This window comes from Phaseolus vulgaris, chromosome 1 (genome assembly GCF_051622355.1).
Source record: "Phaseolus vulgaris cultivar YP4 chromosome 1, ASM5162235v1, whole genome shotgun sequence".
Taxonomy (NCBI): domain Eukaryota; kingdom Viridiplantae; phylum Streptophyta; class Magnoliopsida; order Fabales; family Fabaceae; genus Phaseolus; species Phaseolus vulgaris.
Genome location: NC_143498.1, coordinates 50909159 through 50923872, shown reverse-complemented (window position 1 = coordinate 50923872; position 14714 = coordinate 50909159). Strand labels below are relative to the sequence as shown.

The window sequence follows — 14714 nt, the reverse complement described above, 5'->3', positions numbered from 1 at the left end:
AAATATATATAACCAAATTGCTTTAATTAGTTGTTAATAATAAAATGATTTGATATGTTGAAATTACTATTTGTTAATTTTAAGGTCATATTGTGATAATTTTGGGTAATATAAAAGTTGAGTTGGATTATTGTTGGGGCGAGTCGTGATTGAGATGAGATTGGTCGATATTATTCTAAAATAATTTTATTATTTTATTTCAATTTAGTCACATTTGATATTTTCGTCATTTTATATTGTAAAAAATAAACTGTAATCTTTATTTTTTGTCATACTTATCTGAGTCATACCAAAATGAAGATTTCATATAATACAAAAACAAAAACAAAAGAGACTTTTCCCACAGTTAAAATAATATCATACAGACCTCATTAAATAAAGATGAAAAAAAAACTATAGTTTAGAATTTAGGGTTTATCAATAATAAATTTGTATTACGAACAATTTATTTATCTACTATTTTAGTACGAGTAACCATGATTTTCTCCCTCTTCAGTATCTGTTTCGTTTAAGGATTTTAGAATTTCATATTAATTATAATTTTAAAATCTTATATAAATTTTTATAATATAAAAAGTAGTTAAATAAATAAAGTTTCCACGATTTATTAAAAAAATATAACTTATAAATAATTTTAATAAAAACTAACATTTAAATATAATATTATTATTTATCGTATTATTTGATGTATATCAATCACTAAATAAACCTATAGCTTACGGTGATATTAATCTATCATCTTATTCTTTTTTTTCGTATCCTCTTTTCTTATACTATCGTATCATATTATTAGAGTCTTAATCTCTCAAAATATTGAAATTAATATTAAATTTATTATTACGTATACTTGGTCAGACTAGAGAACACGTGAGTGGAAAAAATAAAGTTAATTTTATGTTAAATAACAGATTAAAAAAATGTGAAAAACCAGACACTGGTAGCTATTTATAGCTGTTGACGCTGGAAGAACAAGACCAAAAACCCATCTCCTTCATTCCTATTTTGTCTTGTCTCATCCCCACACTATATCGCTCACTTACACTCATCTCCCAAAGTATATGAATGTCTCATTCCCAAACACTCTGCTCTCACTGTGTTAAGAATTTTCGTTCCTATAAATAAGAGACATAATGGATGTTAACATGAAGAAATCACGGTCCACAGAAGAGGTGCAGAATAGTGAGGACACTAGAAAAGGTCCATGGAGCGTTGAAGAGGACACTCTTCTCCAAAACTACGTTGCCACCCACGGCGACGGTCGCTGGAACTCCGTCGCACGCTGTGCAGGCACTTATTATACTCTCTTCATACGCTATCAAACTAAACACTCTCAGCATTGTCGATTCTAAAAATGATAAACTTATCTTGTTGTTACCTTTTTTCTACAATTTTAATGATGTAAAATTAAACGTGTGCAGGCCTCAAGAGATCGGGCAAAAGTTGCAGGCTAAGATGGTTAAACTACTTGTGCCCCGATGTTCGTCGTGGAAATATAACACTCCAGGAACAGATAACCATTCTGGATCTTCATTCTCGGTGGGGCAATAGGTAAAACATGTTCCCTGTTAATATATTCTTGTTCGTTCTTCTTCTTTTTTTTTATTTGCAAGGTAGTGGATAACATGGAATAAAAAAACTGAGAAATCCACTTGAACACGTTAATTAGTGCGCTAAATAATATTCCGCAGGTGGTCGAAAATTGCTCGGCATCTTCCCGGTAGAACGGACAACGAAATAAAGAATTATTGGAGGACTCGTGTGATTAAGCAAGCAAGAAATCTGAAGTGTGACGTGGACAGTAAACAGTTCAAAGATGCCTTGCGTTACGTGTGGATGCCCCGTTTGATTGAGCGAATTCAACCGTCATCGGAAACTCACGACCCGCTCCATGTGTCATCCCCTTCCAAACTTTACCCGAACCCAACTCCTCTGCTCCATCACCAAAACGGGTTGCACGGTTCGTGTTCAGGTTCCAGTAATGGCTTGGACTCATCAAGTGCCAAGTTGGAGAGTCCTTTAGAGTGTGAAGGTTTGGGCCATAATGTTTCAGTTTCGGGCGTATGTGAGCGAGAGTTGGAACAGGGGAATATCACGCTACCTTTAGGTGGTGGGGACTCAATGGAGAGTTTGTGGGATGATCAGAATCTGTGGCTTATGCATCAACTTTGTGATGATCTGGAAATTCAAGACAATTTCCTTGCGTGACGGAAGTTAAAGACAGAAAAAGCAGACAAGTGTGTGTGCTAATTTGGTGACTTTTATGTACAAATATCGCAGGTGAAACTGCGTAAGGGTCAGTTCCATGAGTTTGTCCTAGAGTTGAAAAATGCATGCACTTTGCCTTTTCATTTACTTTTCGCTGATAAAAGTAAGCTTCTTTCTCATTGTTATTCGGTCTCTGCTCTTTTGTAGTTAGAGAGGTCGTGAAAGAGAAGGGAGCTGGAATTGCTTTTACATTTCTGTTTTTACTTTGCTTTAATGCATGGACACAGTGCTTGTGCTTCACATTTGCTTCACTCAATCAATAAACATTTTTTTTACTGTCCGTTTGAATTCCATGAAATGGATGTTGTGAAGAAAAAAAGCAAAAATAAAGAGAGGGAGAGGTTGAGTTTGGTTTGATAGAAGGTAGTTCAAAGTTGAAAAAATGCTGAAAGATTTTCTCGTTCAAATGTGAATGAAAAACTTAAAAAGTGAAAATATAGCCTAACGTAATAATTATTTGACATAAGTGATTATGTTGAGCTTTTTTTTATCACAACTCACTCTAAAAATAACTCCATAATTAATTAAAGGGGTTACATAATTTATTATGAGACTTTTTTATTTTAAATATGATAAATGAATAAAGTAATTATAGTAAACAAATAATAAATAAATAAATAACATAATATCTATACCTCTAATTAATATATTTCATTTTATTACTCATTTCATATTAATTACTTAAAAATAAAATTATTTTTTAATTTTTTAAATTAATATTAATGTACAATTTCTATAAGTAAACTAACTTCTCACTCTCCTTCTTCGCACACCAAATCTCACATATCAAATAAAATAACATCTTTTTGTCTTCACTCCATTTCCAATTACTCTCTTTGTCAAAACTATCAATGGAAGAAGAGAAAAACTTAAAGAAAAAGAAGAGACTCAAACCAGAAAAGAAAAAAAAAAGTTGTTTAATCAATTCATCATTTTTCTTTTACATGTTAATTTTTGTTTTTCAATTTTAACTTATCCATATATATATATATATATATATTAAATTTATATTATTGTGAAAGTTGAAAAAAATAAAAAAATAAACACGGAAAAGACCGGCACAAGTCTTTCCGTTGGTTTTAGTAAAACTATTTATTCGTTTGATGATATTAATGAAGAGCGGAGAGAATGGAAAAAAAAAAGGGAAATGAGAAAAAAAAGAGAGGTAAAAACTAGAAAGAATGATTCAAACGTTTTTTTCACACAAATGAGTTAAAGAAATGGAAAATGAGAGTGAGACACATCACGATAGAGGGTTTAATTGTTTATTTTTAACTTCTCAAATCTTTTTTATATTATAAAAGAATAAAATAATGATAATAATAAAATAAATAGTTCAATAAAAAACATTTTATTATTATTTCTCTTCTCCACGAAACAATCGTCTTTCTCATTTACTTTCTTTGTTTTTCTTAAATCTTTGTAGAGTTATTCATTCTGCTTAAATTCTAAGGATATATCTTAATGTGATGATATATTGTGAATCCCGCACTAAATTATAAATAAAATAAATAAGAATTCAACTTAGAAAATAAAATAATATAAAAGTTTTATTGTGTTGCATCATTTGTACCATTATCAAAAGTAACATTTCCTTGTGTTTTTGGTTGAAGGTGGATGATGGCTTTCTGAGCATACATAGATATATAACGTTCTCTTTTCACGGTGCCATGGATATGAAGTTTAATCATCTCACCAACAAATTTCATGGTGACACACTCGCATAAAAAGCATTAATTTTAGTCTTCTGCAATTTTAATTCACTAACTTGAGCTCTTGTCATTTTCAAGTCCATTGTGAGGCACAAAGGTGGTGTAGAGGACATAAAATATTGATTAATGTTTCAATATTGCATCATTTCTCGTCTTGACCATGCCGATGAGACACTGTTCAAGAAGTTTACCAAATCCCACCCTTTTCTTATTAGTAGCAACTATATTTTTTTTCTGTAAAAATAACATTCTAGATTTTTAGTAGTAGAGTCCTTCCATATTATTAATTAGAATTAAAAAAATGTTTTAACTATTCTTATATGCATAAGTAAAAGTAATAAACACAATATAATATAACCTACATTGGAAGGAGAGTATGGTTGAAAAAATTATAGAAGTACTTTTAGCTACATTTGAATGTAATTTAATGTTTCATAAGGGTACAGATTTTTGAAAAATAAAATAAAATGAAGAGAGTATTAATAAACACAAAAAGGATATGAATATATATTGACAAAATCAGTTAATAAATTAAATAGTAATTGATAAACTAGTTTTATTTCATAAATTACACTACAAGAAAATAATTAAATATAAATCAATTTTAGAGATAAAAAAATAATTAAAAAATTAGATCTTATTTTAGATATTAAAAAAATTTATTAGTATGTAAAATAATTTTTATTATTAATAAAATTTATAAGCTAATTAGCTACCAATTCTAATTTTTTTTTCTAAAATTATTTTTTATCTAATGATTTTATTATAGTGTGAGTTATTAATTGATATGTTTTGAACCTTTAAATTTTAAGATGAAAAACTAAATTATTGGAAATATTTGATAAATTAAGTGATTAACTAATTCGTAAAAAATATATTTATTTAAAATATATTATATCAATGAAATTTGTGTTTTTGGATAACAATATGTTTTTTTCTACATATATAAACGTTAATTTTTAGTTTGACTCAATATTTTTACAATTTAAAAGTTAATGTTATGTTTGGATAATTATTATTTTTCATACTAGTATTAATATATTTTAAATATATGAAATGTGAAATTAAATAAATATGTATTAGGGTATAATTTAGCAAAATGAGATTTAAAATATAGAGTAGCATTCTTGTGTTTGGGCGCATTGATTGAGAGGTGTGAAAGCAATGAATTGGAATAGTGTTTTGATGTTTTGGCGACCAAATGTCCCTACAATGGATCACCCTGTCTCCAGCACCTGCGCGTGCTTCACCTTTTCATTACACACACATTTTCTCAACACTCAACTGTTTTCTATACATGCATTGCATATAGAAGTGATGTGTACATTCACTTGCATTGAACATTCAAATCACTGCGATTCTCAAGCTGATCTTACTTTTTGTCACACATTTCTCTGCTCGGCACAAACACAAACACTAGGTAGGGCATATTACAATCCATCCATATACTCAACCAATCATATGAAAAATGAGTGTTATTTAATATTATATATGGAAGACCTAAGTTATATTATTATACCTGTCTTATTTAATTATATTTACCTTAACAGACTTGCTTTTCCGTACATAGTGGAAGAAAAGTAGGAGTTAGAAATTAGAGAACAGATAATGAAGATGATGCTAAATAAAACACAGGCCAAGTTAGCGCTCTCTTTTGAAACTGAAATCAAAGAAAGAAAATGATGGGAAATTCTGCACAGGCACATAATATGTAGTGTATTTAGATTAACTATATCCATTTAAGACTATTGGGGATATATTCTAATGACATTGATTATATACTCATTGCATTCTAAATTTCCTCTTTTGGATATGGTAGATAACAACAAGAACTTTCTTCAATTCTCTTTGGTAAAATACTAAATGGATTATAATTATGAAGTATATAGATTATGTATTTTACATTTAATAATAAGATTTCATATTGACTTATCTATTGTATTATTGATCGACTGGACCAAGTCATTTCATTCTACTGTATTATTGATCGACTGGACCAAATCATTTCATTCATGTACTGTATCATTGAATAATTTTTTTTATAGATTGTCAAATGTACCAAGTTAGTTGGTATTAAAAATCGACAGATTGAATAGATTCAATACATTAAAACAAAATAGAGAGATACGTAATAAATCAAGTAATATAAGTAATATGTTATAAATTCGATAACACGCAATAAATCAAATAATGTTGTTTTAGTAAAGATATGTATTAAATACGGTTTATAAACGAAATAGTTCATTATGAGTACTATAAATAAGCATTGTCATACAAGATTAAGATACACTTTTTTCAATATATCATTAATTCTAATACAAAACACTTACTAAATTGTCAGATATCCTTTTGTAGATTTATTCATGACCGAAAACGAGTATGAGAAGGTAGACAAAGGAAGAACGATCGAATATAAGAAAGTGAGTACGAGAAAAAAATGAAGAAGGAACAACTGAAAAATGATCAACGATTGTTCAAGTCAATAACAGATATTTTTTTGTCTTTAACAAAACAATTTGATAATAACTATTTTATTTTAAGCTTTAGGTAAAAAGTAAATAAAATTTTAATATATCTATCTATACATAGATATAACGACGTAATTATCAAATATTTTTTTTTAAATTATAAAGTTCTATTTGTAGGTTAGTTAACCATGAAATTTATAAAAAAAATATTAATAATTTTTTATGATAACTTTTTCTATAATTGATGAATAATATTAAAATACTAAAATAATAAAAATGGATTAGATGATCAAGAAGAATCTTATTCTTTTTTTAAGGAATTTTTAGAGAATCTTATACCTTCACCACTGCAAGAAAAATGATTTTTAACCTGGTTTTTATTTCCATCTCCTTTCTATATACTTGAGCGGACACACGAGCCTTCTAGCGGTTTTATATCCAATTTTTTTAATTTAAGTAATACAGTTTAAAAATAATATAATTCTAAAAAAATAATTAAAAAATAAAAAATATGGCTTGATTATTTTAAGTGAGAAAATTAAACAATTATATTTAGAAAAAGTAAATATGCAGTTTTTAAATAAAAATAATAATTTTATTTATTAAAAGATAAAATTATCTAATTAAAAAATTATTAAAATGGTAAGATAAAAAAATATTTCCTTTTATTAAAGGATAAAAAACATTAAAAATGATTAAAAAAAGGTATTCTTTTATATAATGGTATAGATACTAGCAAAAGTAATACGTATATATCAATTAATTATTTGTGTCATGATTATGTATATGAAGTTAAATTTTTTTTTTATAAGCAAAGAATTAATTTAAATTAAGGGGATACAAGAGGGGTATCCCAACCCTTTACAAAACCCAAACCCTATTTTTTACGCACGCTCAGAGATCACCACTTCATTTCTAAGACGACAATGATGCACAACTTCGGCGATCCCCGACTACACACGCACGGAGACCGCCTCTTCGGCGATCATGTTGGTCACGGTGATGATGCATACCTTCGGCGACCACCGACTACGCACGCATGGAGGCCGCCGCTTTATCGACTGGCGATCAAATTGGTCTTCCACGTGTCCTCATCCACATCGCCCCTCACTTCCAATGACCTTCTGTTCTTCAAGGACGGCGATGATGCACAACTTCGGCGACCACCGACTATGTACGCACAGAGATCGCCGCTTTATCGACTGGCGATCATATTGGTCTTCCACGTGTCCTCATCCACATCGCCCCTCACTTCCAATGACCTTCTGTTCTTCAAGGACGGCGATGATGCACAACTTTGGCGACCACCGACTACGTACGAACGGAGATCGCCGCTTCATCGAAACTTCGGCGACAACCGACTACGTACACATAGAGATCGCCGCTTTATCGACTGGCGATCATATTGGCCTTCCACGTGTCCTCATCCACATCGCCCCTCACTTCCAATGACCTTCTGTTCTTCAAGGACGGCGATGATGCACAACTTAGGCGACCACCGACTACGTACGCACGGAGATTGCCGCTTCATCGAAACTTCGGCGACAACCGACTATGCGCGCATGGAGAACGCCTCTTTTATCGCGGCGATCATGTTGGCCTTCTTAAAAAACGGCGATGATGCATACCTTCAGCGACCACCGACTACTCACGCCTGGAGAGCGCCGCTTTATCGACCGGCGATCATATTGGCCTTCCACGTGTCCTCATCCACCTTAAGCACTACCAACCTCTCACACAATCGATTACTGAAGATCCTTCTTGAAATCATCTCGAGCCGCACAGGGCATGCTCGTTAGTCCATACAACAACGAACCGGTACCACCTATATAAGCACCAGAAACACAAACACCACAGACAGAACAAGCCAAATACTACCGTCCAGGATTATTATCAGTACCTGCTTCTACACACTGCTACAAAACTCGTCACAAAACTCCAAACTGGGGGTTACCTGCCTAGAGCACCCCACACGACAACTTATAGTACATCTCAGCGTTGACCTGAACCAGCAATAGTAACGCTTCTCAAGCATTTGTGGGAATGGTGTTATCAACGAATAACATGGAGGCCCTGATTTGGATTCAAGATCCAGTCAGATAGCCCATATGAGAAATTCGCTGCCTTGTGTTTTATCCACAACCAAGATTGCACTTGGGCATTTTGGAGGATTTCATCCGTATCCGGTACCCCATCCTTGAATACTATCAGATTCCTCTGCTCCCAAATGCACCTGACAATTGTCGTCCATACTCCTATCCACACTTGATTTTGCTTGCTAGAGAGATGAATTAAGTGAGAGTTTAGCATATGGTTCCCAATGTCGTTGTTATGGACCCCCAAAACTCCAATCCAGCAGTAGCAACAGGACCAAACTTGTTGTGCAAAAGCACAATCAAGGAAAAGGTGTTGGGATGATTCTTCTGATAGGCTGCAGAAAGGGCATAGAGGAGATATCACGGGCACTCCTCTCCTAGATAGGTTATCTCTGGTAGGGAGTCTGTCGTGAAGGACTCTCCACGCTGTTAAAAGTACTTTGGACGGGGCCTTTGCTTGCCATAATGTACTAAAAACTCCTTTCATTTCACCAATGTCTTGATGGTTAGCCAGGATAGAGTAAGCTGATTTCACTGAAAAAATACCAGCTGGATCCTTCCTCCAAACGAGGTGGTCATGAGAATCCTGACATGTAACTCCCGTATTCAAGCTTGAGAGCATATTTTCCTCCAGATTTGACTCCCATACATGCCTGTCTCTTCTCCAGTTTAGCCGCCACCGCCACCTACCGTCCTCCCATCCTCCTACCTCCCCCACCTTCTTGCCCTGATTGAGGGACAAAGAGTAGAGTCTGGGGTACAAGACTTTAAGGCTGTTATTTTGTACCCACGTATCCTCCCAAAATCTGACTAAGCCTCCATCGCCTACTTTCCACAAAATAGTCTTGTGAAACCATTCTTCTTCTTCTGTCCCTTCACCACAGACCTTGGCTAAGTCCTTCCACCAACATGATTGGTATCTCTGTCTCACCTTACCACCCTCTGTTTCTGTACCATATTTAGATAGGAGAATATCTTTCCATTTCCCTCCCTCGTCACTCATAATCCGCCATTTCCATTTCGCCAAGAGAGTCGTATTAAAACTCCTAATCTCTTTGATCCCCAACCCTCCTTCCTCCTGAGGCCTACAAACATTTTCCCAACTCACCCAGGAGATTGTTTTATTTTCCTTCTCCCATGCCCAGAGGAATTTCCTTTGTAAGCTACTGATTCTGTCATGTACTGCAGCAGGGGCCTTAAAAACAGATAAGTAAAACATGTAAGTTAAAACATGAATAAACGTAAATTGAACACATACAATAATGTGTTCACATATAGATCTTATCATATCATGATTCTCACACAAAACATAAAGTGAAGAAGTAGGCACTTACCTTGATCCATGAGTGATCCTAATTGAGCAGTTACTTTATCTCCTTTATCCCAATCTCCATCAGATGTAGGTTTTCATTAGGTATATCATCAGATATATATTTCTCACATTAACCAATGGGCCTTTAATTCTATTATTATTATTAAATCATATTTGGGCCAAAGCCCAAACTCTAAGTCATGTGAGTCACTTTATAGAAATTAATTTACATAATTTCTTACAAAACAAAGGTATGGTTGTGAAGACTGACTTGAGCAGACAAATCCGACCCGCCATAGATAAAAATCTCCCTTTCCATGAGCTTAGCCTGGTTTCTATTTTTTTAATTACCGGCTCCCAAAACTGTTTCTTCCTTGTATTTCTCCCCACTTCAACACCCAAATATTGGAAGGGTAATCGCATGGTGTTGCAGTTTAGGGTCTTCGCATAGGTGCTCAGGGCATATCTATCAACACTAATGCCTACCAACTTCGATTTGTGAAAGTTGACTTTCAAGCCAGACAGGATTTCATAGCAACGAAGGATTGCCTTGATAGCAAAGATATTCGAGAAAGAGTCTTCACACATAAAAAGTGTATCATCTGCAAACTGAAGTAGACAACACTCAATATTGTTCCTTCCCACCTTTATACCCCTGAGAACGTTCGTTCTCAACGCTTGTCTCACCAATCCTGCTAATCCTTCAGCAACCACTAAGAACAAGAAGGGGGCTAGGGGATCCCCTTGTCTCAACCCCCTAGATGGTTTGAATTCCTCTGTAGGACTCTCGTTGATCAAAACAGACACAGTCGACGACACCATACATCCTTTAACCCACGAGATCCATTTGTCATGGAACCCCAATCTCCGAAGCATATCAAATAGGAAAGACCACCTGACGGAGTCATACGCCTTTTCAAAATCCACCTTAAAATAGACCACACTCCTCTTATTTATCCTGATCTCTTCTAGAATCTCATTAGCCATGACAACACTATCCGTTAGACCTCTGTCGCTTAGGAAGGCAGATTGGCAATCATCAATGATCAATGACATAACTTTCTTCATACGGCGTGACAAAATCTTGGTAATGATCTTGTAGATAGCACCTACAAGGGATATCGGTTGGAACTGATCAAGCGAGGAGGGATCCCTAACCTTAGGGACAAGGGCAATAAAGGACGCATTGCAACCTTTCGAAAAGGATCCCGTAGCGTGAAAAAAGTGCACAGCTGCCATAATATCAGATTTAATGACATCCCAACAAAATTTGATAAAATTGAAATTAAACCCATATGGACCCGGACTCTTAGACCCTCCACACTGCCACACAACATCCTTCACTTCTTCCTCAGAGAAGCTAGCTATCATATTCCTGCTAGCCTCAGAAGATAAGGATTTAAACTCCACCGAACCCAAGTTAACTCCATAGTCCTGTGTAGCCGTGAACCTCTTTTCAAACAGTGACTTTGCTTCCCTACGAACAGCTTCCGGTTCCTCACACCACTGAGTGCCAATCTCAACCCCTTTAACCTCATTCTTAAGTCTTCTCCATTTAATTGCATTGTGGAAGAACTTTGAGTTGATGTCCCCATATTTGATCCAGTTCACCCTTGCATTTTGTCTGTATATGGATTCTAGCTTTTTTTCAACCAACCCCAACTGACTGAAAAGTTCCATTCTTCTCAACTTACCATTCTCCTCCAGAGCATCATTACCATCTTTGTCATCTAGCTCCTCTATTTTCGCCACTATATTTTTCTTGTTAGATTCCATACAACCAAACACTTCTTTATTCCACACTCTTATATCAGCCTTCAGGAGCTTCAATTTATCTTTGAGTATGGACATACTATTACCTTGTACAAGATACGACCCCCATTTTTCCATTACCCACACCTTAAAACCCGGTTCCACAAGCCACACATCCATAGACCTGAACGGTTTAGGCCCCCAATCTTTAACACACGACTTCATCACAAGAGCACAGTGATCCGATACCACTCTCGGTTGTGCATACTGCTTAGATGCGGGCCATAGATGAAGCCACTCTTCGGACACTAAGATTCTATCTAGTCTACTCTTAGCCGTGCCATTAGATTTGAACCAAGTGTACTTTTTACCGACAAAGGGTAAATCCACCAAACCATTATCTTCAATAAAGCAATTAAAACCATCAATCTCCTTCCTTGGGCTTGAGCAACCTCTGATCCCTTTCCTTTCGTCTTCACTCCTAACAGCATTGAAATCTCCACAGAAACACCAAGCCAAGTTAACATATGATTGTTTGAGAGTCGTCAAGGCTTCCCACAGAACAACCTTATCCTTTAGGTTACATGTTGCGTAGACATTCACCACTACACACTGACTTTTGGTTTTGAGATGTTGGCCCACAATGGCGATAAAACCATTTCCAACCACATGACTACCATAGGAGAAAGCTTCTTTGTGCCACATTGTTACAATACTCCCTGCCCCCATTAACCCCTTCATAGTGGACCCACCCGATATTGCTAACGCCCCATAAAGAAAAGCACTTAGAGTCTGAAAAAGAAGAAATTTTAGCTTCCTGCAGACATAAGAACTCAGCTCCCTCCTTTGCCACAATGTGTCTCAAATACCGTGCTTTCGTCCCCCCTCCCAACCCTCTTATATTGAGATTAACAATAATCATGGACCCACTTTCGTTTTACCCGCCTGGGACTTGTTCTTAACTTCATTGTCCCTTTCCTCCAAACGGTCCAGTTCTCCGACCACTCCCCCCTCCTCCCCAGAGCATTGAATTCCCAAGTTTTGGCCCAAATTCCAAATTCTAGTATATTCAACAACTTTCTCTTCTGACTTAAAACGATTATTACACTGATTGATGTCATTAGTCGATTCCGCAAAGGAGCAGCGACTTAACCTAGATGAAGAACTTACCCCGTTATGGAGGGACCCGATACCACCATTGGATCTCCATTTCGGTTGGGCAATTCGCTCACCGTGCTCCCTCGGGTGACGAAGTCTACGAAATTCCGGCGAGGTTTTGCTTTCCGCTACTGTGTGGGTTAGTGCCTCACTCCCATTAATCTTCCCGGCTTCACACTCCTCCTGTCGTCGATTCGTACTTCCGCTTGATTGTTGATAAGTGTCTAATTTCAGTAATATTTCATATTAAAATATAGGCACTTATGAGGATTTATTGCTAATTTACATATAAAATAATCCCTAATTTATGAATTTATACCTTTTTACATTTTTTATGATCTTTATTTGAATAAGAGTATTTTATTCCCAAATTTGGTGTTAATTGCAGATTTCTAAGGAAGATTGGAGATTTGGATTAAAGATGAATGATTTGAGCTTAAAAGATAAAGATAGAAGGTCCCATAATGGAAAAGATGCAAAGAAAGATTGGGCCTTTTTTTATGTTTTATCATTTAGCCCATTAGCGCGACACAATAAACAACTTAACCCTAGAAAACTAGGATAAATAGAGGGCTAGAGGCTCAACCTTAGGTGCCAGATTGAGAGGAAAACACCATAGAGTGAATTGTAACCCAATTGGGAGAATGGAAGGTGATAGAAGTATGCGTGGCTAATTCTACCATTTGGGATTGGGAGTAATCTGCTCAAACTCTTATGTATTGAGGTGATATTTTATATATTAATATTCAGTTCTTGATTGATTATTGGTATTGTTGTTTTACTTTTAATTTTCCGTGACAAATTGAGAATCTTAAATCTGACCGGGAGGTATTTTTAGGGTTCGGACCTAAACAACAATACTTAACATATTTGAGTGCTAGGAATAGACTTGAAATGTTAATTGTTATTAAACGTCTGAGCTTCGTTCTAAGTTGTTCTTATAATTATGCGAGGGATCGATAGTTAGGGGACATTCTTAAGGATTTTATATGCGAGGAATCGATATAAATGATTTTTATACGGGCATCAATTTCAATTAAAGAACTTAATATTAACATGCTAATCAAAATACATGAGAGTGAGAGAGATGAAACTTAATCCCAATTTTTCCAATTGAAGCAACTAATTCTTTGTTTGTTTTCTTATTGATCAGTGCCAACATAATCACTTCAAACTCTTTTTTATTGTTCTGTTGTTATATTTAGCGAATATTGTACTCGATAATTCACTGTTCTTTGTGGGATCGATATCCGTCCTTAGGGACAATTATTACTTCTGACAAACGCGGTGCACTTGCCGTAAAAATTGCCGGGGACAGGTTTGATTTGTTGAGTATAATTTCCTAAATATTGTGAATATACTAACTATTTTATTTTTTTTATGTGAATAATTTTTTTTAGTTTTTATTTTTTTTAATTTGAATATTTTTGTAAATATTTTGTTTTTCTTTTTAGATGTGAATAATTTTGTTTTTTTGTTTTCTAGATTTTTTTATTATTTTGTAAAGATTTTGTTTTTTTCTCTAGTTTTGAATACGTACAAAGTTTTTTTTAATATGAATATGTTTGTTTTTTTTTAAAACTGTTATTTTTATGTTAATATTTTTTCTTTTAAGTTTTTTTTATTTGTTTACTTTATTTATTTTATTTGTATTTTGTTTTGTTATATTTTATTTTATTCTTTACTTTTTTTGTTTTTATATTGTTTACGTAGTAAAAGTTTTTTTACTGTAATTATTTTATTTTGTTTTGATTTTTGTTTTTATTATATTTTTATTTTATTTTGATTTGGATTTTGTTTGATCATATTTTATTTTTACGTTTAGCTTAAGTTATTTATTTAGAGTTTACGTAGTTTTTATTTATTTATTATTTATTACTATTAGTTTCTGTTTTATTTTTGTTTATTTTTTTTAATAGTTATTTATTTTATTTTTATTTTTAGTTTTATT

At 34.0% G+C, this 14714-nt stretch overlaps 1 protein-coding gene across 1 annotated transcript; it reads left to right on the top strand.

Moving 5' to 3' along the window:
* The first annotated feature begins 1130 nt into the window (after positions 1-1130).
* On the top strand, positions 1131-2563 carry LOC137816245 (transcription factor MYB2). Its single transcript, XM_090293412.1, has 3 exons — positions 1131-1279; positions 1411-1548; positions 1689-2563. Exons 1-3 carry the CDS (start codon positions 1131-1133, stop codon positions 2203-2205), a joined length of 804 nt encoding a protein of 267 aa, XP_090149538.1. The 3' UTR covers positions 2206-2563.
* The last annotated feature ends 12151 nt before the right edge of the window (positions 2564-14714 follow it).

Bases quoted from the DNA above. Each gene is read 5' to 3' on its own strand.
- LOC137816245 (XM_090293412.1), top strand. From the start codon at position 1,131: ATGGATGTTAACATGAAGAAATCACGGTCCACAGAAGAGGTGCAGAAT. The intron at 1,280-1,410 runs CTGTGCAGGCAC...GTAAAATTAAAC, and splicing joins CGCTGGAACTCCGTCGCACG to GTGTGCAGGCCTCAAGAGAT. The intron at 1,549-1,688 runs GTAAAACATGTT...AATATTCCGCAG, and splicing joins CATTCTCGGTGGGGCAATAG to GTGGTCGAAAATTGCTCGGC.